Source organism: Erinaceus europaeus, chromosome 16 (genome assembly GCF_950295315.1).
Source record: "Erinaceus europaeus chromosome 16, mEriEur2.1, whole genome shotgun sequence".
NCBI lineage: Eukaryota > Metazoa > Chordata > Mammalia > Eulipotyphla > Erinaceidae > Erinaceus > Erinaceus europaeus.
This window is the reverse complement of record NC_080177.1, coordinates 50,635,673-50,659,662: the sequence shown is the minus strand read 5'-3', so window position 1 is coordinate 50,659,662 and position 23,990 is coordinate 50,635,673. Positions and strand designations below refer to the sequence as shown.

Below are 23,990 nucleotides of genomic sequence, written 5' to 3'. Positions count from 1 at the left end.
ACTGTACCATACATGACCTCACCATGATTTATGTCATTTAATGCTGATTAATGCATGATTTATGTCATTTAATGTTACAAATTATCTTAGATATTGATAGAGCCATTTGATTCTAAATATTAAAATATCTAAGATTGTAGATATTTTAATATTTGAGAAAAAAATGTTACTTTTAGAAATGCTTTAACAATTTAAGCCCAGTGTCAATCAGTGTACAAACCCAGGTTCAAACCCCTGGTCCCCACCTTTGGAGGGAAATCTTTAAGAGTGGTGCAACAGGGCTGCAGGTGTCTCTCTTTCCCTCTATCCTATTATCCCTCTCCCCCCCAACACACACACACTAACTTCAACAAAGACCTAGTGATCTGGCCTCTAGCATCCCCTCTGGTAAAGCACCAACAAATGTGTGGGCTTGTAAACTTTTTCATGGATATAGCAGTTAAGTCGCAACATTTCTTTTCTTTTTCTTTTTTTACAAATTTGTCTACATCATTTGTTTACAAATTTGAAACATTCAGTGCTTAGACTAAAGGAATATATACTCAGAACTGAAATCTAGAAATTTTAAGAATTTGATACAATCTATTTCCCCAACATACTAAATAATAGTGATTTATAAGATTATAATAGGAATATAGTTTAACATCATTCCCACCACCAAAGTTCTGTGTCCTTACCCAGAACCCTCACAAGGCTAGAAATGAACCTTTGTGACCCATCAATTTCCTTCCTGAGCTTGTATCCGAAGGAGTCAAACATACTTCTCCAAAAAGATTTGTGTATACCTATGTTCATAGCAGCACAATTTGTAATAACCAAAGCCTGGAAGCAACCCAGGTGTCCAACAGATGAGTGACTGAGTAAGTTGTGGTATGTATACACAATGGAATACTACTCAGCTATTAAAAATGGTGAGTTCACCTTCTTCATCCCATCTTGGATGGAGTTTAAAGGAATTATGTTAAGTCAGAAAGAGAAGGATGAGTATGTGTGATGATCCCACTCATAAACAGAAGATGAGAAAGGAGAATAAAGGGAAATACAAAGCAGAATTAGGACTGGGTTTGGAGCAATGCACCAAAGCAACTCGGAGGAAGGGTAGATTTTCAGGCCCTTCTCTAATTTTAAATACTGATGAGTATACATGTGTTTCTCTGGATGGGTGTGTACATTAGATTAACTTGTCAATAATATGTTCACCTGCAGTTTCTAAGTTTCTCTCTTTTTGCTTCCAGTTGCTAGGGCTCCATGCCAGTACTACAAGCCCATTGTTCCTGGTGGCCATTTTTTCCTGTTTTAAAATTTTTTATTTTTCCAGTTTACCTGATAGGACAGAGAGAAGTTGAGAGAGGAGAGGGAGATAAAGAAGGAGAAAGATACCTGCAGACCTGCTTCACCTCTTGTGATGTATCCCTGCTGCAGGTGGGGAGTGGAGGCTTAAACCAGATCCTTGCACTTAGTACTATGTGCACTTAAGCAGGTATGCCACCGGCCTCTCATAGTTTCTCTTGCTTATATATATTCTTATACTTGTCAAAAGCTAAAGCTACAGAGAAAAAAATAACCTCAAACTTGTTTTCTTCAAGTATTTGTAGGCAGTTTTTGGGACTCACGATAAGTTGTAGGAAGCGGTCAAATATTTCTGTATACTGTTATTTCATAGTACACAAGGTTTTAGAAAAACATTGGGGGATTAACTGTTGCTTTTTCCTTCAGGAAAAATCAGTCTGGTTAATAAAACGGGGAAAGATCTCAACAGTGGTTTATAAAGATTCAGATGAAGCTTCTACATATAATGAACTAGAAAAAGCACAAGACATCTATGTTGTAGTAGAGATCCTAATGTCTTTTATCATATAAATATTACACAAAGAAAACTTGCATTAGGTATCAAAATTTACAATCTGTACATTTGCTTTTTCTTGCACTTCTTTTACATTACACATTTTAAAAGACAAATTCACAAATGGTCAGTAAAAAGGCAAGCCTGTTACCTAAGTAAGAATAATGAAACATTGTTGTAAAGAAAACAACCTTTGTCTGTTATATATACTCAAACATTTCAAGTCAGTACAAGACACAAAAGTTTGTTTCTTAAGATTTATGAGCCAAAAAATTGTTGCAAGTTATTTCTGTAGATTCCACTAATGACATGTAGCTTAGCACATATTTACACATTGTACTTCTTTGACTTTCGATGGACTCTAAAATGGTTGTTAAACTATTATTCCTGTTCATTTCAGTGATATATTCTGAAATGCTTGAGACCCTTCTTACCATGTTAATTTGACTGACTGACTCTTTGAATTCCTTTAGATTAGTGATACTTACACAGAAGCTGAGTTGGGGTTTGTTTTGGATGGAGGTCACAGAGACTAATAGTGTGTTGTTACATGACTATGTTTAAAGACATTGAGCGCCACCATCTTTGATTACTATCAGCAAATAATAGAATATGCATGTGAACATTTGTTATAATCTCATGTTTGTTCCATATAAGGAAAGTAGTTAAAGTGCTTTTGTAAATCTGTATAACAGGTGGTAAGCAACTCTGCTGTAGGTCTTTCTGAGTAGATTTAGAAAAGGGTAAGCTACATAAAGTGAGTTTTTAAAAACAGTAAGAATAAAACTCAACACAAGGAGGTATGCAGTTGCAAACTGTTCTTCATCAAAGATACTTCTTAAGTGAAAGGAATGATCTGACTCCTCCAAAAAGTTTCTATACTCTATATTCTGATTAAGACTTGGTGTTGCTAGTTTTAGGTTTGGAATGTTTGATTGTTCAGATTGTATTCTTGGCAATTGGTCAGCTGTGTGTGAATTTCTAGTCAGCTTGGTGGATTAGGCTTTCCATATATGTAAAGTAGGTTCTCCCCAGTAGGAAATTGATGAAATTATTATTTATTTTTTTGAGAAAAATAGGCTGACAATAAGTCTGTGAACAGTTGCCCAGTACACTTACTGAACCCATTTACCATTAGCTTCCATTAGTAGAGCACTCACAGGACACTTGTGATTCTGGCAAACAGTACACTTCATGTTGTAAGGAATTTCATCTCATAACAAACTGAATTTTGTATTTGCAAATTAGTGTAAATGACTAATAGTAGTTTAATTCACTTCCACATCGTATGAATGAGGAAACAAAGTTCCAAGCCACATGCATGCCTGGTATCATATATACATACTATATGTACACACTGCCAGGTACTATTGAAGCCTCTGGTCCAATTGGCTTATATTTCTAAGTATTACTAAAATGGCAATATTTGAAGCACAAATTTAATTCAAAAAGAACTTGAGAAACTGTTACTTAAAAAAATGACAAACATGAACAGAATTAAAGACTTCAGTCTATTTTTAAGCCCTAAATTCCTAATTCTACCTACTTTTTAATATTCATACAATTGTACTTATGCTGTGTATACTTTACTTAGCCAGTCATGTATGAGATGGCAGTAGCCGTGGTTTCCATTAGTTTAGTTACTTATTATGACTGAGACTAAAACTGTTGACTTGCAACTGGATGTCATGTTGTTTAATAGGCTCCTAAATGTGTGTGACTGCTATCTAGACGTTCACTTCTAGGTAAGCATCCTCACACAGATGGGGCAAGGGGGCTAGTTGATTAAATCTGAGGTAGTAATACAGGAATCAGACTCATAAAGAATTCTGGGATAGAGAGGAAGACTATCTACTTTTGGAACATAGGTATTTCTCTGTAATAAGCTTTGGATAGATCAGAGTAAATACTCAGTTCATCGAAGACCCAGGGAAGAAAACAAACTCATTTTTCAGGAATTTTCTAAACAAGCAGCAGCCAGGTAGGCCACATGTGAGAAGCTACCTTGTTAGGAGACTCTTGCTACATGATTGGCAAAATTTTGCATTTCATCAGCTCCCCTTCACCGTTGATTCAACTGATTAGAAAGTAATACTGCACATTAGGAATCTTAGGTTAAAGGAAAAAAGAATAACTGGTTCTTTAAAGAAGTGTCCCTTTCGAGTCAGCCTGTCCAGAGCTCCCCAGGTCTTTATGCTAATTATTTTAGGAAATGTGATCTCTAGTATGCTCATCTATAGACTGTGCCTTTCAAGTTTCTGAGCTAAGGACAATCACCCTGCTCCAATTGAGCCAAAATGTGATTGCTTCTTGAAAGCTGGAGGGTTTCAATTTTCTTTTGTGCATGCTTCAGTTGGGTCTTTAGAGCATCGTTATCTGCTTTCAGGGTATTTATTTCCTAAAGGGAAAGAATGAGGAATGTTAGTAAGGCAGCAATGAATAGCAAACAAGTTACAATACTGGGAGTACTATACTTGATTGACATCTCTATCTGTGGCCAAGAACTAAAAACTATTTTCATGACAGTTATTTTCCTCTGAGAAGCAAAATAACTAAATATGAAATTATTTAGTTAATATGAGATGAAGATGTGCAGACAGCAGCTAGTTTCTGTTATGTTGAAAACTTGAGGGGCTAGCAAGCAGAGTTAAGTGTTCTTGGGCAATAGGTACATAATAATGAAATCTTTGGATACAGAATAGTAGAAAAGCTAAGCAGAATGAGGCTATCAGATAGTGAATCAGAATACTGTTTTATGTGATCTAGTTCATTCACCCAAGTTCTGTGCCTACTTAATGGAAAACTAATGGATACCCCTTGAAGATATCTGAAGGCATAGAGGGATTATAAACCCCTCAACTGAGATTTAACCATGCCACTTAAAGTGATTTTAAAAAGGAGGTGTTGATTTCTAGTCTTTTGATTTTTTAAAAAAAAATTATTTATAAAATGGAAATATTGACAAGACCATAGGATAAAAGGAGTATAGTTCCACACAGTTCCCACCACCAGAACTCCATATCCCATCTCCTCCTCTGAAAGCTTTCCTATTCTTTTTTTTTATTATTATTCTACAAATGCTTTATTGTTTCTGTCAATAAAGGTAAATACAGGTGAAGTATAGCAATGCACAGAAGGGATTCAGTATAGAAAGATAATAAACTTCCAACTAGTACAAGATAAAAAGGTTTAATCTTACTGACTCTACTAGCAAATGGATTACAAGAAAAAGAGATATTAGGATTTCAAAAAAGTAGAAAAGCTATTTGCACAGCACATCATAATATGTGTAATAATTCTTATTTATTTAGATATTCATTTATTTATAGCATAATATTGTTCATCTTTGGTTATTGGTAGTGCTGGGCATTGAACCGAGAACCTCTCAATTGCAGTCCTGTGTGCTGTTCTGTGTCACCTTCATAGCTTAAGTATATTTTATTTTAAAAGACTCCTGTGGCTAGTAAATTAGTTTGACAAAGTTATAAGATACATAATATTTACTATAGCAACAGGAATATGAAATTCCTAGTATATGATAATTCACTGTATAAGTAGATTAAAACATATCAGGGAGAAATGAATTTATAAATAAACATCCATCAACAGATGTCTAAATAAGGAAATAATGGGACATATATTCAATAGAATACTACTCTAATTTTTAAAAAAAGGAGATAGTGTATCCTTTGGGACAAAATGGATGGAGCTAGACATGATTATGCTTAATGAAGGAAGTAAGGAAGTGACAGACAACTGCCAGATGGTTTTTCTTCTATGTGAAATATAGAAATGAAATATATGGACTTGCAAAAAAATGTAGTCAAACTGTATCTACAACTTTTTGATAACTTTAGTGGTTATTGTTGTGTAGGGCACAAAACTTTGGTGGTGGCAGCTGTGTGAAACTACCCAGGAATTGTTATATATATATATTTAAAAAAGGAGACATTAACAAAACCATAGGATAAGAAGCGTACAACTCCACACAATTCCCACCACCAGATCTCCGTATCCCCTCCCCTCCCCTGAGCTTTCCTATTCTTTATACCTCTGAGAGCATGGACCTGTGCCTTGCATTGATTGTGTTAACCACCCCATTCCCCACCAAAATATGTTGGCAGTTTGTGGATAATTTAGGGCCCACTGCATTGTTTCTGAGGTTAAATTACATAGATGGCTGTCTAATCACTACAGTAAAATACTGAGCATTTGTTATGGGCCACATACTGTATGACACAAACACCCTCTACATTAGTGGTATATCTCAAATTTTTAGAAGTTGAAAGCATTACCATACCATCAGGCTGGGAATATGAATGAATGCAGTTATATCTGACCATAAGTCTTTTTTCTTTCTTTCTGCTTTGTTGCATTACAGTTTAGAGGTACACATACTGTGTTCCATATATGTTGTAAATATATGGAGTACAATTGGCATTGATTCAATATTTGTATACAATTGTAGCAATTTTTAAATTTACAATACAGTTTTGTTACTAGTCTTTTTAAAAAAATTCTCTTTATTTACTTATTGGATAGAGACAGCCAGAAAATCATAGGGAAGAGGGTGATAGGGAGAGAGACAGACACCTGTAGGATTGCTTCACCACTTGCAAAGCTTTCCCCCTGCAGGTGGGGACTGGGGGCTTGAACCCGGGTCCTTGTGTGTTGTAACCTGTGCGCCCAGCCAAGTACCTCATGATAAGTAAAATTAAAGTTTTTGTTATTTTTTGTATAACTTCCGTTTATTACAACACCCTTGTGGGTCTGCTATGTTGTCACATATGGCAAGTTTTCATTCTTTTCTATGATTAAGTAGTACCCATTGTGCTGAATAGTGATGTTCTGGTCAACAATGGGCTAATGCATACATGCATATACAATATGAGCCCCTATTTATAACCTGTGCAGTAAGCTATACAATCCAAGTTTGTATAAGTGGACACTTGACATTCATCATAACAATAACCTGATATTGTATTTCTCAGAATGTGTCCCCATGGAGATGCATGTCTGTATAGGCCACATTTTTATCCATTCATCAATAGACAGGTCATTTCCATATTTTAGCTATTGCGCTTTGTGCTGTGTGCACTTAACCCAGTGCGCCACCACTTGCCCCCCACCCCATATTTTATCTATTATAAATAATGCTGCATGAACACTGGATATATATATATATATATCTTTTAAAATTAATGTTTGACTGACTGATTTGATAAATCCAGAAATGGAATTGTTGCATTAAATTATAGTTTCTGGGGGGGGGAGGCGTTGGCGCACCTGGCTGAGTGCACATGCTGCAGTGCACAAAGAATGGGGTTCAAGCCCCATCCCCACCTGCAGGAGAAAGCTTCACAATGATGAAGCAGGGCTGCAGGTATCTTTCTGTCTCTCTCCCTCTCTGTCCCCCCTCCCCTCTCAATTTCTCTGTCTCTATCCAATAAATAAAGATAATTTAAAAAATTAGATTCTTTTCATTTTTTTTTATGGGGGATTAACGGTTTATAGTCAACAGTACAATGGTTTGTACTGGATAACATTTTCCAGTTTTTGTTTTTTTTTTTTTAAGGAAACTATATTGTTTTCCAGAGTGGCTACACCAATACAAATTTCTACCAACAGTACACTAGGGTTCCCTTTATCACACAATTGTTATTTTTGTCTTTTTTACAACCATTTTGATAGGTGAAGTATTATTGTAATTCTGATTTATATGCTGAACATCATTTAATGTGTGTTGGCTTCCAGTATGTCTTTGGAAAAATGTCTACTTAAACTACAGTGCACTGATTAAATTCAGTTTTTTTTAAAATTTACTATTGAATTGTATGAGGGTGTAGGTGTGTGCGCACGCGTGCAAGCACACACATGTGTGCACAGTTCAAACTCTAGCCCAAAATCACATTACCAAAGCTTCCCTTGGTGCTGCAACTCCATGTGTTAGAGCCTGGGTTGCATGCATGGCAAAGCAGGTGCACTCCCAAGTAAGCTGTCTCACTGGCCCTGAGTTATGTTGAGTTCTCTGTGTATTTTAGCTATTAACCTCTTATCACATATGTGACTGCAGATGCCTTGTCAACATTCATTAGGTTGCCTTTTCATTTTGTTGGCTTCTTTTGTTGTACAGAAGCTTTTAAATTTTATGTAGTCTCATTTCTTTACTTCTGCTTTTGTTTCCCTTGCCTTGGGTCAAATTAGACAAAAAAAAAAAAAAAAAAAAAAAAGCTAAAACCAGTGTCAGAGAACGTATTTCCTGTGTTCTGTTAAGGTTCTTGTGGTTGAGGATCTTACATTCAGTTTTTAATCCTGAAGGTGCAAGGCAGTGGTATCATTTCTTTTTTTCTTCTCTTTTAAAGTTGACTGTATATGTGTGAGTTTATTTCTGGGTTCTATTCTGTCCTGCTGAACTTTTTTGGCACTTCTCTACTCTTTTGATTACTGTATCTTTGTAATGTGGTTTGAAACTAGGGAAGGGTGGTGCCTACAATCTTTTCAAGATTGCCTTGGTATTTGGACTTTAGGGTTTTCTTTGTAAAATCATGTCATCTTCAAGTGCAGCTTTCCGTCCTTCTTTCAAATTTGGGTTGTCTTACTTCTTTTGCCTGCCTAATTACTCTTCCAGTATTAACACTGAATAAAGTTGGTGAGAGTGAGTAAACCCTGTCTTGTTTTTGACCTTGAAGGATCAAGGAAAAAAGGACTAAAAATAGCTTTTAACTTTATGATGTTGTTATGTGCTTGTCACATGTTGAAGTAATCTATACTGTTGAATTTTTTCTTAATCCTAAATGAATGTTGAATTTTATTAAATGTTTTTCTGCACCTACTAAACTGGCATTTTATTTCATACACTAATGTGTCACATTCACTTATTTTCATGTGTTTGAACCACCTTTGCATCCCTGAAGTAAATACTACTTGATCCTGACAGTTTGCTTACATTTGGTAGGAATTTTTACATTCAGTTTATCAGAAACGTTGACCTATGCTTTTTTTTTTTTTTTTTTTTTTTAATGTGATATCTTTGTCTGGGTTTGGTATCCGGGTAATGCTTGCTAAGATATATAGAGAGACTGACCACAGCACCCTAACTTCCTTGAGGGTGGTGAGGGCCAGGATAGAACCTAAGGTCACACATATGACAAACCGCACAGTATATAGGTGAGCTATTTCTCAACCCTATTCATATTTTCTGTTTGATGATTTTATTTTGAAAGATTGTATACTCATAGGAATTTCTGTTTCTCCTAGGTTGTCCTATTTATTTGTTTGGTATCTAATTGTTCATTTCTTTGCTATCCATCTGCTGTAACTTCTCTGGTTTTGAATTCTCTTAGTGAGTCTAGTTAAAAGTGTATCATTTAGATCAGGCAGTGGTGCACCTGGTAGAGCACACATGCTACTATATGAGAAAAGATTCAGATTCAAGTTCTCAGTCCCCACCTGCAGGTGGGAAGCTTCACAAGTTTGAAGCAGTGCTGCAGCTTACTCCCTATCTCCCCATTCCCTCTGTTTCTATCTCTATAAACAAAATGTAGTTGATTATTTTTTCATAAATTGTTCTTAATTTCACTGCCCTTTTTCATTTCTTCTCTGTCCTCTAACTTTGGCTTCATATGTTCTTTTCTAGCTTCTCTAAGTATATTAAGTTTGCTTGAGATGTTTGCTTGTTTCCTAAAATAGGTCTGTATCATTATGAAGTTTGTTGTTGCTTTATCCTATATATTCTGGTATGTTGAATTTCCACCTTCATTTGCTTCAAACATGAAATAAAACATTATTTCTTCTTTGGTTTCTCTGTGGAGCCATTGGTTGTGTAGTGCCTTTGTCATTTTTTCCTAGTTTTACAACACTGATTAAAAAAAGATATTTCAGTGTTCTTAAAAGTACTGAGGCTTGTTTTGTCACCTAACTTATGGCCTATCTTGGAGAATGTTCTGTATATATTCTAAACCTATCTGGTCTGATGTCATATAAAGCCATTGTACCCTCACTGATTTTCTGTCCAAATTTGCTGTTTAGATTAACTATCCATCAAACTATGTGATATATTAAATTCTCTTTCGCTTGATTTCCATTTTCATGAATTGCCTTCTTCTATCCCTTCTCGTTCAGTATATCTGTGCCCTTGCACCTAAGTTGAATCTCTCGTAGGCAGGCTAGAGATGGGTCTTTTAAAAACTCATTTAGTCATGCTATGTCTTTTGATCTTAAGTATGTACTTGCTGTCTGTCATTTTGGTAAGTATTTTCTGTTTTGTTTTGTTTTGTTTTTTGTTTGTTTTTTGCCTCCAAGGTTATTGCAGAGGCTCGGTTCCTGCACCATGAATCCACTGCTCCTGGAGGCCACTTTTTCCCTTTTGTTGTCCTGGTTGTTTATCGTTGTTGTTACTATTACTGTTTTTGCTGTCGTTGTTGGATAGGACAGAGAGAAATGAAGAGAGAAGGGGAAGACAGAGGGAGAGAGAAAGACACCTGCAGACCTGCTTCACCACTTGCAAAAAGCGACCCCCCTGCAGGTGGGGAGCAGGGTGCTCTAACCAGGATCTTTGAGCCGGTCCTTGGGCTTTGCACCAAGTGTGCTTAACCCACTGCACTACCGCCCAGTCCTCAGTATTTTCCGTTTTATAGTTCTTCTGTAGTTTTCCTCTCTTGTAGCTTAAAGACTTATTGTAGTATTATACTTAAGTTCCTTTTTCATCATCTTTTGCATATCTGTTATAGTTTTTTGTTTTGTGGATACTATTGAGGCTCATGTTTAATATTTTAAGTGTCAGCTTGTTTTAAGTTAATAGACTTATGACAGCTTGTTTTAAGTTAATAGAGAATTAAACTTGGACACATGCTAAAACATTGATTGTGCCCCTCTCCCTATCATGTTTTGCTCTTATTTACCTCATTCGTGTAGCACTTTAGAGAAAATATCAGCATGTGCCCCAGTGATGCAGGCTCATGCACATGGCAAAGAAGTACACTATCCCAGTGAACTATTTCACTGGCACTAGCTATGAATTAAGTTAGTGTTATTTTACAGACCCTTTAAATTGTTTTCATTTTGTAAAAACTTCTTTTTCTTTTTGTTGAACTCTCTGGTTGATGTCCACCTCTATGTTTTTCTAGGTCACAGATTCTGCCTTCCTTTCTGTCCAGTATCTAGGTCACAGATTCTGCCTTCCTTTCTGTCCAGTATCTTGTTGAGTTAGTGTATTTTTCAGCTCTTTTTGCCAAGTTTGGTGGGCAGTTGTTTGTTGTCATCAGTGTTATCTTTGAGGCTTGGTGCCAGCATGAAGAATCCACTGCTCCTGGTAGCTCCCCACCCCACCCCCACCCCCTCTTAGAGACAGAGAGAAGAGGCGGTGTAGGAAGAGAGACACCTTCAGCACCACTTTACTGTTTGTGAGTTGCCCCACACACCCCTTGAATCCGGGTCCTTGCACATAGTAATGTGTGTACTTTACTGAGTACGCCACCACCTGCCCCCTTGGCAAGTCTTTTCATGACCATGACCTTGACATCTTTGTTGTGGGTTTGCTGTTCAGCTAGTTTTGAGTTCTATTTTAGAGGAAAGTCCACATTTAGTTCTGCTGTTTTTATGGGAAAATATGGGTTTGGGCTCTTCCTGTGCTACCATCTTGACTGCCTCTCTACATACTTTACACGGTGTACACTGGGTAGGGGGGGTTACTTCAAAGAAGTGAAGTAGAAAGAAGGTGTGCAGGATAACTCCTGTGACAGTTACACAAGGGCCATAAAGAAAAAATATTTTAAATATTGACTTATTTGACTATTATGGATGGGATGCTGAATTAAATATAGTCAGTGCAACTCATTCTTTCTGTAAAAGGTACCTAGTCAATTCTGGTGTTTGGGTCTCTTGATAGGATAAAAAGGGAGGTAATTGGGAAAATGAGAGGACTCGCTAGCTCTGGTGTTAACAGGGCAGCAATTTTTATTCTGTGCCTAGCTCGTCTGCCACCTACTTCTTGCTGCAATGAATTATTGTTGCAACTATATCATTCCTTTTCATAGCCATATAAAATATCAAGATGTGAAGCAAACTAGAGAGTGAGAACATGAAAGCCTGGCCCAGTATTTTACAAAGGGCCAAATGGTCATATTTCAGGGGCCATCAGGTGGAGCACATGGGTTCAAGCCACAGGCCACCTTGTGAGAGAACCCTTGCAGTGGGGAAGCTTCATGACAGCACTATGGTGGGTTTCCTTTCCCTTTTTAGATAAAAAGGGGGAAATATGGCCTCTGGAAATGATGGAGCTGCTCAGGCACTTAGCCCCCAGTGATAATCCTGGTGGCAAAACAAACACAACTAGAAACATAAATCTTTGTGGCCCAAGACTAAAGTCATGTTCACTTTTAACATTTTTTTCCAGTGGTAGGGCCTTGCACATGCACAGTTCCACCATTCCTGGGTCAGTTCCATTCTTTTTATTTCAGATAGAGACATACATAACACTGTTCCACCATCAGTGGAGCTTCTCCAAGTGGTGTTTCTGTTGAGTGGTAGGACTTGTGTATGACAAGGCACACATCCTCCCAGGTAAACTATCTCCCATCCCCTCTTCTGCTGTTATTAAAAGTTGACTTTTGATTATTTCTGGCCATGTGGAAAAAGGACTTTTATGAGATAAATACACCTGGCCACTTTTTGGTTAATTCAATTCTTAAAATGTATCTGAAAAATACTAGGTTCATATGAGAGTGCTTTTCATCAAGAAAAAAATTTTCCCACATTCCAGACATGAAAGTAAGAATTTTACATATAGTATTTAACTTTCAATTATTTCTCAAATTTAATTCCTGGGTGTCTGACATAAATGGCAAATATTGAAGATAAGACAGAGAATCCTAATATCCACATAAGAAGTTTCACTGTTGTAGTACATAGAATCATTTAAGGAGTTCTAGCAGTGGATGTGGTTTTTGTAACTCATCTGTTCTTCCTTCCCTATCTCTAAATTAAGTCACTTACCGGTTTTAAGAAACTACTGTTCCAACGAGTCTTATCTAAGCCAGTTATGAAAACATGGATTGTATTCTAGACAAAATACCAATACATTAGTAGTAGGCTCTATAGTGTTGAGTATTTGAATAGCTGTCTTCTGTCTTGTCTTGTACTGTTCTATCCTCATCTCTCACACCTTGGTGTCCTATAATTAGAACTGTGAGCCTAGTAGCTTTACTGATGTCTTAAGTGTGTATGTGCCAGTCACCTACTGTTGATTTAGCTGTTGTAACTTAAGTGAGATCAGTGCATTTCTCTCATTTGTACTAAGAGGGAGCTTTTCTTCTGGTGAGCTATAATACTCTTTTTGTGGCACAAAGACCTTTTTATTACATGCCTGTGCAGCCCTGAAGATGCTAAAACAGAACTGTGTGAGTAGGCTAGCAAAGACCCCTTTATAAGAGGATATAGACAAGTGCCTTTTAAGTCTCATTTAGAAAAGGGGTATTGTGTTAGCACAGTGACTGATCAGTAGAAATATTTTTCTCCACTGTGATGAGATCTTTGGGCCCAGCACTTAGAAACGGTACAGCTATTGAAGTAGGGAGACCTGCCTATCCTTCTGTATTTGTGCCATGTGAACCTACTCGTTTCTCTGACAGAAAGGCAGAACCTTCTATCTCTCTCTCTCTGTAATTGATGTGGTTAAAGTCCTTAGTTCCCCTTCTTTTCCCAGATTTGACCCCACTTTTCTCAGAGTCGAAAGGAAAGACAAGTACCTGCTCCAGCTCCTGGTAGGTCGGGAGTCTGAGGTGACAGAGCTCCTCCTTTGATTTGATGAAGGATTCTTTATTCTCCCACTTGACGAAAGCCCGCTTCCTGATCAAGACTGGGCTGGGGCATGGAGAGGTGGGACTGGGGAGCACATAGAGAGTATCCTGGGCTGTCTTCCGTGGGGAAGAAAGCACATAGGAAGATGAGTGGCCTTCGCTGCCAAGCCAAGACAGTGACTCTGTCTGCGTGGCTTTGTGAGCAACAGTCCTCTTCAGCTGGACAGAAATCTTCTGTGAGGACACTCCCATGAGCATGATAGTCCGATCCTTGCTCTCGCTGTGCTCCATGACCTCACCATTAGGGGACAGAAAAGGGGCTTCATCTGGTGCTAGAAGAAGATACAGGTTAGTATCCCAATGCAACAAGATAGATGCATTAGTTTCAAACAAGAACCTTAGAGGCATGTTACATGCCCAAAGCACATTTTATCAGATATTCCACTTAGGGCTAAGGGGCACTGAAACCCAGGGATTTTTCTAGCCAAAACATTTGATTGAAATAGTCAAAACAGTCTCTAGACCACAAAAGAATTATCTCATTAGCATTAGTAACTGTAGAGAGGCTAGTTTAGTTTTCCTAGTTTAATGTCAGCATTAAACTAGACTAGAAATGTTAAGTAAATATAAAAGCTAACATTAAATACCCAAATAAAGCTATAATGTTTGCCCTAAAACAATTATTCTCCTTTCTGAAGGCCTGATTTTTCTATGCATAATTCCCAACTCCTAATGTTCTTATTTTGCCATGAGTGTTGTCACTGGGGCTTAGCATCTACACTACTACACCATTTCCGTAGCCTTTCTTTGTTTTATCGTGTCTTGGCTTGTCTTGTTTTGTTTTAATAGGAGAAACACCTGCAGCACTGCTTGTGAAATAATCTCCCTTTCTTTTATAGCCCAAGTTATGAGTGGGTATTTAGGTAAAAATTCTAATTATTTTTTTCATGCAGATGAAAATTTTTAATTAAACTTTTAATTACACATCTGACCCGTACCAATATGGGGGCTAGGGACTGTTGACTCCCACACAATTGAAAAATCTTGATATTTAAAGAAAAAAATCTGCATGTAATTTTTTTGAAAGGTTTTTATTTTTTTCCCTTTTGTTGCCCTTGTTGTTTATTGTCATTATTGTTATTATTGCTGTTGTTGTTGTTGGATAGGACAGAGAGAAATGGAGAAAGGAGAGGAAGACAGAGGGGGAGAGAAAGACACCTGCAGACCTGCTTATATATAGCCATTTTCATTTGCTCCCCATGATACACCCATGTTTACTCTGTTGTCTTTCCTCCTGATAAGTTCTCTGGCTTTAGAAGTTTTTTTTTATTTTGTGGGGAGAGGGGAAGGGTATTTGATGAGAAAACCTGATACAACTCCTTTCCTGGCTTCAAGCTGAGACCACTGCCCTTTATGCTTCTGACACCTTTCTCCCAAGAACATGTGCACTTAGTGTGCCAGAACTGTGTCCAAATGTGATATAACCTTAAAAATACAGGATGCATACTTTCCACATGGTATTTGTGGTGGTCTGTTAACAGAGGAATGGATAAAGGCAAACTTTTCTCCCACTTCATGCTCTAAGACACTTACCATGGAGCAGTTCTTTGGCTCCCAGTGAATAGAGGTGGGATGCTGGCCCTACAGAAGTGCTGTTCTCTGTGGAAGCTGCTGCATTCTTGCCTCTCTTCTTGCATTCAAACACAACCAGATCTTTGCACTGTTTGTGGCAGTTCATCCCACAGTCTGTGGACAAGATATCCTGATAAAGGAATCTTTAACCTCTTTAGGGTCTCAAACTAGATACATGTAATGTTCTTTTGACACACACACACACACACACACACACACACACACACACACACACACAACACACACACACACAACCACACACACACACATACACACACACACAGACACACACTTACTCTGGGGGGGAAGAGGCTGTGCTTTGCTTATCCCACATATGCTGCCTACTCATATGGGTCCTCTACAGCTACCCAGATGTTGGGTGTTAGTCCTTCCTTGCAGTTAAAAATCTCTTTGCTCCTGGATTTTTCTAGTCACCAGAGAAAGACAGTATATCCTGAGTTATCTACTGCTGAAAGGAGAGCTGGTGAGGGCCTTTTGGTGATTACTCATCTTCTGTTCTAAGGTGATTCTATCCCTTTCACTGAGCAGACACTTTTTCATATGAGCATAATCTGCCAGCCACCCTGCCTTCCAGGGGAAGCTGTGTAGCTGGTCACACAGCGATTCCTCTTGTGGCAACAGCTATTGGAGGCAGTGCTGGAGATGAGCTATGCTGAAGTTAGGAACTGAATGGACACCTACTGCAGATGAAAAATGCATTAGCAGAGCACCCCTAGAGACCAGGGGGGAAAATGGCAAACTCTGAGCCATACCTTTGCATCGATATCCTTGTTTGATGACTCCCCAGAGCTGTGAGACAAATGAGACAGAAAGCAACAATGTCATTTGTGCTATGAGCCCAGATACTAACATCTGTTTCTTATGTCTTTTCGTTCTACTCTCTGCCTCACTAAGAAGGAAAGCTTTTATGTGTCTTAGCACTCCTGACCTTAACAGGAACATTTGTACCCATCATAATTAAATGTTCTCAAGAAATTCACTATAATGAGATCTTCACTATAGCCCAGACCTTCAGGTGGTGAATCACAGGATAATCCAACCTGTCTGGACTCTAATGTTAAAAAGTGTAGAGAACAGTGGCAGTCAGAGACTAGATTTAGGAGGAAACTTGGTCGGGGTGAGACTGGAGAAGCAGAGCCCCAGTGGCTACATAAAAGCAATTCCTTTTGAAAAGTGAGGAGCGGCAAAAATACCTTTTCCCCACCCCCTAATATTTGAAACAACATATAAATGTGACACTTTAAAAAAGTGTTTCTCAAGTTCAGCATTTTCTCTCCATTTACTCCAGCATTTATGGATCAGGGAAAATTGATCACGGAGAAATGGAAAGAGATGGGTGCAAGTAAAACTATGTCTCTAAGGTTGTAAGGTCTTGTGCCTGCCTTACACTGTCTCATACCCCTCCCCATGTTCAACTAGGAAGCACTAGGTAAACTTACAAATCCAGCACAGTTGTCACAGAAAGTAGGCTTCAGGTAGGTGGTCTCTTGAAAGTTGTGAGGAAAGCCCAGGCCCAACTTGGAGTAGATTGAGCTGGCTCTCATGAAGTAGGCTGTGATCTCATCTCTGCTGATGAGGCCTTCCCTGCCAGGAAACAGGCAAGAATGAGTGGGGAGGTGGAACAACGGTGCCTTCCAGCCTTAGAAACGCACCTTTAAAAAAAAAATCCATGAGTAGCAGTGCTATATACAGTACCTAATAACTCCTTCCATGAGTTCTTTTACTAGACACATGGCTAGCAAATACTTATTTTCAGGGAGTTTCTTTTTTTAAATTTCTTTATTGGGGAATTAATGTTTTACATTCAATAGTAAATACAATAGTTTGTACATGCACAACACTCCCCAGTTTCCCATATAACAATACAACCCCCACTCCTCTCTCATCCTTCTTGGACCTGTATTCTCCCCATCCACCCACCCCCACCCCAGAGTCTTTTACTTTGGTGTGATATGCCAATTCCATTTCAGGTTCTACTTGTGGGTTTTGTTTTTTTTTTTCTGATCTTGTTTTTCAACTTCTGCCTGAGAGTGAAAACATCCCATATTCATCCTTCAGTTTCTGACTTATTTCACTCAACATGATTTTTTCAAGGTCCATCCAAGATCGGCTGAAAACGGTGAAGTCACCATTTTTTACAGCTGAGTAGTATTCCATTGTGTATATATACCACAACTTGCTCAGCCACTCATCTATTGTTGGACACCTGGGTTGCTTCCAGGTTTTGGCTATTACAAATTGTGCTGCCAAGAACATATGTGTACACAGATCTTTTTGGATGGGTGTGGAGTTTTTTTTTTTTTTTTTTAATTTCTCTGTTAGGGATTAACGAATGGTTTACAGTTGGAAGTTTTTTTTTTTTGTAGACTAGGTTTTCTTAGCTAATTTAACTGATACCTATAAGATTTAAAATGACTGAGTGGCTAGAAAATAGCTCACCCATTAGAGTACATATTTCACCAGGCTTTTTTGAGAACCTAGATTCAAGCCTCTCCACCCACCACATGGCAGCACCACACAAAGAAGATTCCTGAATGATACAGCAGTGCTGCAGTGTCTCTTCATATCTGTCTATCTTTCATCTGTTATCTCAGGGGGTGGGGGAGAATCCAGTGATGGAATCCAGCAGATACGAAACCCCAGCAGAGCCCTGATTAGAAAAAAAAATGGGTGTGGGGGGTGGTCATGATGGGAAATGTGTGTATACAGAGATACCTTATGCAGCAGTTTCTGACTTTAGATAGTGCATAATACATAGCTGGACCCCAACATTGGGTTTCATATAGAGAACCAACATAGAACTTACATAACCTTGAGTAAATATGCAAAGTATTAGTAAATATTAGCTGCTTCTCGTAACTTAGAAGGACAAAGCAAGAAGGAGACCAAACTTATTATTAGTTGTCTATTAAAAGGGCAGATAAACAGTCTTTGGATTTTAGGGCATTTAAGAAGACTTGCATTATTTATGATCTACTGTGATCCACACCATCATTCAGGCATTCCCTTGATGATTGTGCTTAGCCCTGCAAACATTAAATAATCACAAGGGGGCAGGTGTTAGTGCACCTGGTTGACTGCATGTGTTACAATGTCAAGGATCCTAGTTCAAGCCACCAATAGTCCCTACCTGGAAAGGGAAGCTTTACAGGTAGTGAAGCAGTGCTGTAGGTGTCTCTCCTCTATCTCCTCCTTCCCTCTTGATTTCTGTCTCACTTCAGTAAATTAATATTTTTAAAACAAATCACAACACATTTGGGTTCACAGAGTCTTCTAGTAACACGCCCATGAACTTTTCTCGCCAACAGGTTCCCAAGTTTTTAACCATAATCTCACATTCCAAGCCTTACCTGTCTTTGTCCATCACACAGAAGGAAAATGGAAAACTCGCAGCAATCTTTTCAAACTCTTCCTGAGAAATGTATCCATCTTGGTCATGATCGTAATTCTTGAAAACAGACTTTAAAAGTTAAAAAAGAGAGAGAGATAAAAGAAAAAAAGATTATTTGGCAATTACTGAAGAGAAGCTAATTATTTCTCCCTTTAGTCAAGTGACAGAGATTTGCTGGCAAGCTGGCTAAAAGCCTCTGATCAGCAGAAATGAGTGGAACAGAGGAGCAAAGGAACTGCTGCAGAGACGCAGAGGTCTGACCCTGAACTTTACAGGCTCCTGAACCTGCAGGGTGGAGCCTGGTGCTTTCATCCCATTAGCACACTAGTGCTGCCCCACCCTCTCTCTTCAAACTGTACACCTACTTTCCTACTGTTCCACTGGAATGGTCCACAAAGATAAGTGTGGAAACACAAATATGTACTCTTCTGCCTTTAGCCTGGTTAACCAAATCAAGCAGTGCCATATTTCCAGTTTCCAATTCTCTTTGCCCTTTTCCAATACCTTGGCCCCCTAATGAACTAGTATCCTCTATGTGCTCTCCTATTAGGTGTTTAACTGGAGATCCCCCTTAAACTGCTTCTCACATGAGGCCAAAGTGGTCCCCTGTGCTCACATAGGATTAAGAGTCACATTTCTTGCCTATGTGTTCTGGTTGCTATGTCCCCACACACAGATAAGCCATGAAGTGCTTGGCTTCACTGTAACACAGTGTACTTACATCCACCATCCTCTGTACATGTTTGCTTATGGTCTTTGGGTCTGGCTTGGGTGAGACTCCAGAGGCCCAGTCCACAACAACTGGTGGCTTTGAAGGGGTTAAGGGCTAAAATAAAATAGAAGTGCCATGACTATGATGAAATACAACTTAGAGTTCCTTTCCCATTACCTGCCGGTGCAGCTGTGTGCAGGCCTCATCTGTGGGCAACAGCAGGACACAGGGTTCAATGTACGAAGATAGCTTTTCCACTGAAATTCATTTTAATACTATAAAAATGAGACCTATTGTATTTTTTATTGGCCATCTTTCATTACAGTAGAAACTTAGAACTTGATCTTTCTGCAAGTGACAATACAGTTTAGTCAGCTGAGCAGATAAGGTGAAAGTGTGATGTGTGGACTTCTTTTTTTTAAAATTTTTTATTTATAAAAAGGAAACATTGACTAAACGATAGGATAAGAAGGGTACAACTTCATACAATTCCCACCACCAGAACTCTGTATCCCATCCCCTTCCCTCATAGCTTTCCTATTTTTTAACCCTCTGTGAGTATGGACCTAAGGTCCTTGTGGGATGCCGAAGGTGGAAGGTCTGACTTCTGTAATTGCTTCCCTGCTGAACATGGGCATTGACAGGTCAATCCATACTCCCAGCCTGTCTTTCTCTTTCCCTATTGAGGAAGGGCTCTGGGGAAGCAGAGCTTCAGGACACATTGGTGGGGTCGTCTGTCCAGGGAAGTCTGGTCGGCATCATGCTAGCATCTGGAACTTGGTGGTTGACAAGAGTGTTAACATACAAAGCCAAACAAATTGTTGACCAATCATGGACCTAAAGGCTGGAATAGTGCAGGTGAGGAGTTGGGGGGTGGTGGTGGTGTCTGTTTTGTAGATAGCTAGTAGGCATATTTTAGTTATATTCCAAAGGGCCTCTGGCTATAGGACTTCTCTCAAATACCACTCATTTGGGGGCTGGGAAAATTCCCTACTTCGAATGAAAATACTGTTTCACCTGCCCTTAGGAAAGACAGAGTCAGATAACCTATGACTTTCCTACCTGTATAGTGTTAGGGCTGCACTATTTGGAGACTTTCTTGGTACAAGAAACCCAAACTCTAATTTCTTTTTTAAGATAGAGACAGAGAGGTATAGAGACAGGGTGAAAGACCACAGCACCGAAGCTTCATACAATGCGGTAGGGGGCCAGACTTGAACCTGGGTCATGCATATAACAAAGCAGTGCACAATTCAAGTGAGCTATTTCTCTGGCCCAAAGGCTACTCCTTCTAACCAGATTAGTACAAGAGAATGGAGCTTTCCTATCTATTGGTCTGGAAGTTTTCTGAAGTTTAGCTTCTGAATAGTATTGACATTGCTCTCATTATCATCAAGAAATCAAAATATGGAACTTTTTGAATGGGAAAAAAAAGGGGGAGAGATGTCCATCTGGCTCGCAGTTCCTTCTCTAATTCATAAACCACTGACTGATCCCCCTCATTAAGACATTTACACGGCTATTTACTGTCTACTGCTAGTCATCCCTTCAAGTGTACCACATGCTCGTTAGCTTCAGGAGCTAATCCTCCAATATAGACTGAAGTTTTCTTTGTTCTTAGCACAAGGTTGACATACAGAGAAATAATACTTATTAAAATGATCTAAGATTTCTTAAGGGTCAAAGACTCTAAGCATCTTATTAAGTGGCCTATTAAGATGACCTCACCAGTGTTTCAGAACCTAGGGAAAGAGGCTAGGGAAACAGGCTAGGGGTATGGATCAACCTGCCAATGCCCATATCCCCAGAGAAGGAATTACAGAAGCCATAACTCCCACCTTCTGCACCCCAAAAAGAATTTTGGCCTATACCCCGAGAGGAGGAGAATTGTTAGGGAAAGATGACCCTCTGAACTCCAATTTCACTAGGATCTGTAGAGAAGTGGAAAAAAGGAAGGGCATTCAGAAGTAGTAACAGGTGTGGGTGGGACTTAGAAAGGAATGGAAGATGGGACCATAGGAAAAATGGGCAAGTATATTATAAATATAAACAGATAATTATAGAAATAACAGCCAAACCATATCTGTGACCTTGGGAGAACTGCAGTTTCCAATGGAGTGAATTAGGACACAGAACTCTGGTGGTGGGAATGGTGCAGAATTATACCTGTTATCTCAATAATAATAATAGTAACAATAATAACAATTAATAACAATAATAGTAATAATAATAAAACTCACTGGAGCTTTATGGTTCCTTGGCTCCCGGGCATAGGAGAGCTCATAAATTTCATCTTCAGTGTAGTAGAGATCTAGGGATAACTGCAGATCAAAACAGAACAGGGCTTTTAGGATATTTATTCTTCCTAGAGCTGTTGCATTTCTTGGCTCTTCCTCTCCACCGGTTTATTCTGGACTATTGGTAGGTTGTGTTTTCAGATCCCACAATTTGGATGATATGACTTTATTGCAATATGGCAAGCATTTATCTTGTTGAGATATTTTGAAAATTTTGGAGAAATTCAAAGAGGAAAAGAGATACTCTTTTAAACTATAGCTGAAGATCTAAGTAACTAATATCTTATGTAGAGCTTGGGCAAAAGACCCTCCCTAGTCAGTAGGTCCACACTTTACTGTCTTCAACCAAAGAGAACTGACCTGAGAGGGTGGTTTGCCTGGCCACATACTATTAAATTTTTATTCTGGCAATGGAATCCAGTTTAAATAACCATGCATCTTAAATAATGAATGAGTTTCCTATATCTCAGAACTCTAAACCTTTAAGAGGTCTTAGACTAATCTTGCCATTGTAGCATCTATGGGCTTCAGAACTAAAAACTCACATACTGTTGAGTACATGCTCATGTAAATATTCCTGGGAAGGGGAGCTACAGCTTCCAACACAGAATCTGTGACCTCTCCACTTCCCATCCCGCCAAAAAAGTTGCAGTAGTGTGTCTTATCAGATGATGTCTCGCCCATGAGTGGAAGGGCTAGCCAGAGATGGGAAGAGGCTGTAATAATCATTCCATTCCACAAGAAGCAGCCTGGATATATTAGCCTTGGATAGTGCACTGTTTTGCCATGTGTACAACCCAGGTTCGGGCCTGGCCCCCACCACGTTGGAGGAAGCTTCAGTGCTATGATCTCTTTCATTCTCTCTGTCTCTGTTAAAAAGGAAAAAAAAAAACTATATTTCTGTCTTCCACAAACTACATCTTGGTGTCAGCATTCCTACCGAGGAAGCAGAGATGGAGATGATGGTGACTTCACAGAGCTTATCTGAAAGATTCAACTGGCCTACTTGCAGGAAGGGGCACACAGCACACAAAAGCTAGACCTTGGGAGTCGGATGGTAGCACAGCGGGTTAAGTGCACGTGGCGCAAAGCACAGGGACTGTAAGGATCCTGGTTTGAGCCCCTGGCTCCCAACCTGTAGGGGAGTCACTTCACAGGTGGTGAAGCAGGTCTGCAGGTGTCTGTCTTTCTCTCCAACTCTGTCTTCCCCTCCTCTCTCCATTTCTCTCTGTCCTATCCAACAATGATGACATCAACAACAATAGCTACAACAACAATAAAAAAAAAGGGCAACAAAAAGTAAATAAATAAATATTAAAAAAAAAAAAGCTAGAACCTCACCGTCAGCAGGTGCACAAGGTCCTTGTTGGCCTCCAGGGGTGGGGCCACCTCTTGCAGCTGGACTAGCTCATTGATGTGGTTGTAGAGGGCCAGCAGCTTGTGGACATTAACCTTTCTGTCCTCCAGGTAGTCAGGCATGGCTTCATACAAGGAGATGAGGTCCTTGAGGTGCACGCCCAGGATGGGAATCTTGAAGTGGGTGCACTCCCCATAAGCGCGCCGGTAATTGTCATAGTTTCTGCAGGAGGACAGCAGTTCTGTCATCTCCCCCAGGACCTACAGAGAGGAAAGGACTCAATAAGAAGCGTCACCCGCAGGGAGCTATCTGCAGGAACTGTCACACTCACTCACAACCTTAGCTAGGGTTCCAACTCATTGGTCAGGCAGGGCAGAGGCAGGATGGGATGCTCACCTCAAACTGCCAGATGACTTCCTCCACATGAAAAACTCTATGTCAAATGTCACAGAGCATATTTATAAATAAAAGGCAAGCTTCAGCTCTTGAACGGAACATTCTAAAATCAGGATTTGTGCATGCTAAAAATTATCTTTTGAAAAGAAAATCTCTGAGGCTAATTCTTTTTCAAAAAGTTATTTATTAACATAGAGAGACAAAGAGCCAGAGCATCACTCTGGCACATGCAATGTTGGACACTGACCTCAGAAATCCTTGCTTGAAGAGTCTAAAATTAGCTACTGTGTGACCTCCTGGGCTGCAAATAATCCCTCTTAAATCACATCTATGACCCAGGAGGGGGTGTAGTAGACAAAGCTTTGGACTGGCAAGCACATCAGGTCCTAATACTTGGCATCCTAATACTCTGGCATGTGCCAGAATGATGCTTTTGTTCTCTCTTTAATAAGTCCTAACAATGTAATTACCTTATTTTTTTTTAAAGATTGATTTATTAAGTGAGAGAGAATGAGAAAGAGAGAGAGAAGCAGAGTACCAACCTGG

General features: G+C 39.1%; 1 protein-coding gene across 2 annotated transcripts in view; it reads right to left on the bottom strand.

Moving 5' to 3' along the window:
• Window positions 1–1,825: 1,825 nt before the first annotated feature.
• RASGRP1 (RAS guanyl releasing protein 1) overlaps window positions 1,826–23,990 on the bottom strand; it is an 80,426-nt gene continuing 58,261 nt past the window's right edge. For both annotated transcript variants that reach the window (XM_060175157.1, XM_007528912.3), the window contains exons 9-17: window positions 23,033–23,308; window positions 21,635–21,715; window positions 19,404–19,508; window positions 18,642–18,751; window positions 16,731–16,875; window positions 16,044–16,080; window positions 15,232–15,384; window positions 13,588–13,970; window positions 1,826–4,241 (exon numbers count right to left, since the gene is read on the bottom strand). In XM_060175157.1, coding sequence (XP_060031140.1) covers window positions 4,107–4,241; window positions 13,588–13,970; window positions 15,232–15,384; window positions 16,044–16,080; window positions 16,731–16,875; window positions 18,642–18,751; window positions 19,404–19,508; window positions 21,635–21,715; window positions 23,033–23,308 — 1,425 coding nt within the window. In that variant the 3' untranslated portion in view covers window positions 1,826–4,106. The remainder of the gene's footprint in view (window positions 4,242–13,587; window positions 13,971–15,231; window positions 15,385–16,043; window positions 16,081–16,730; window positions 16,876–18,641; window positions 18,752–19,403; window positions 19,509–21,634; window positions 21,716–23,032; window positions 23,309–23,990) is intronic.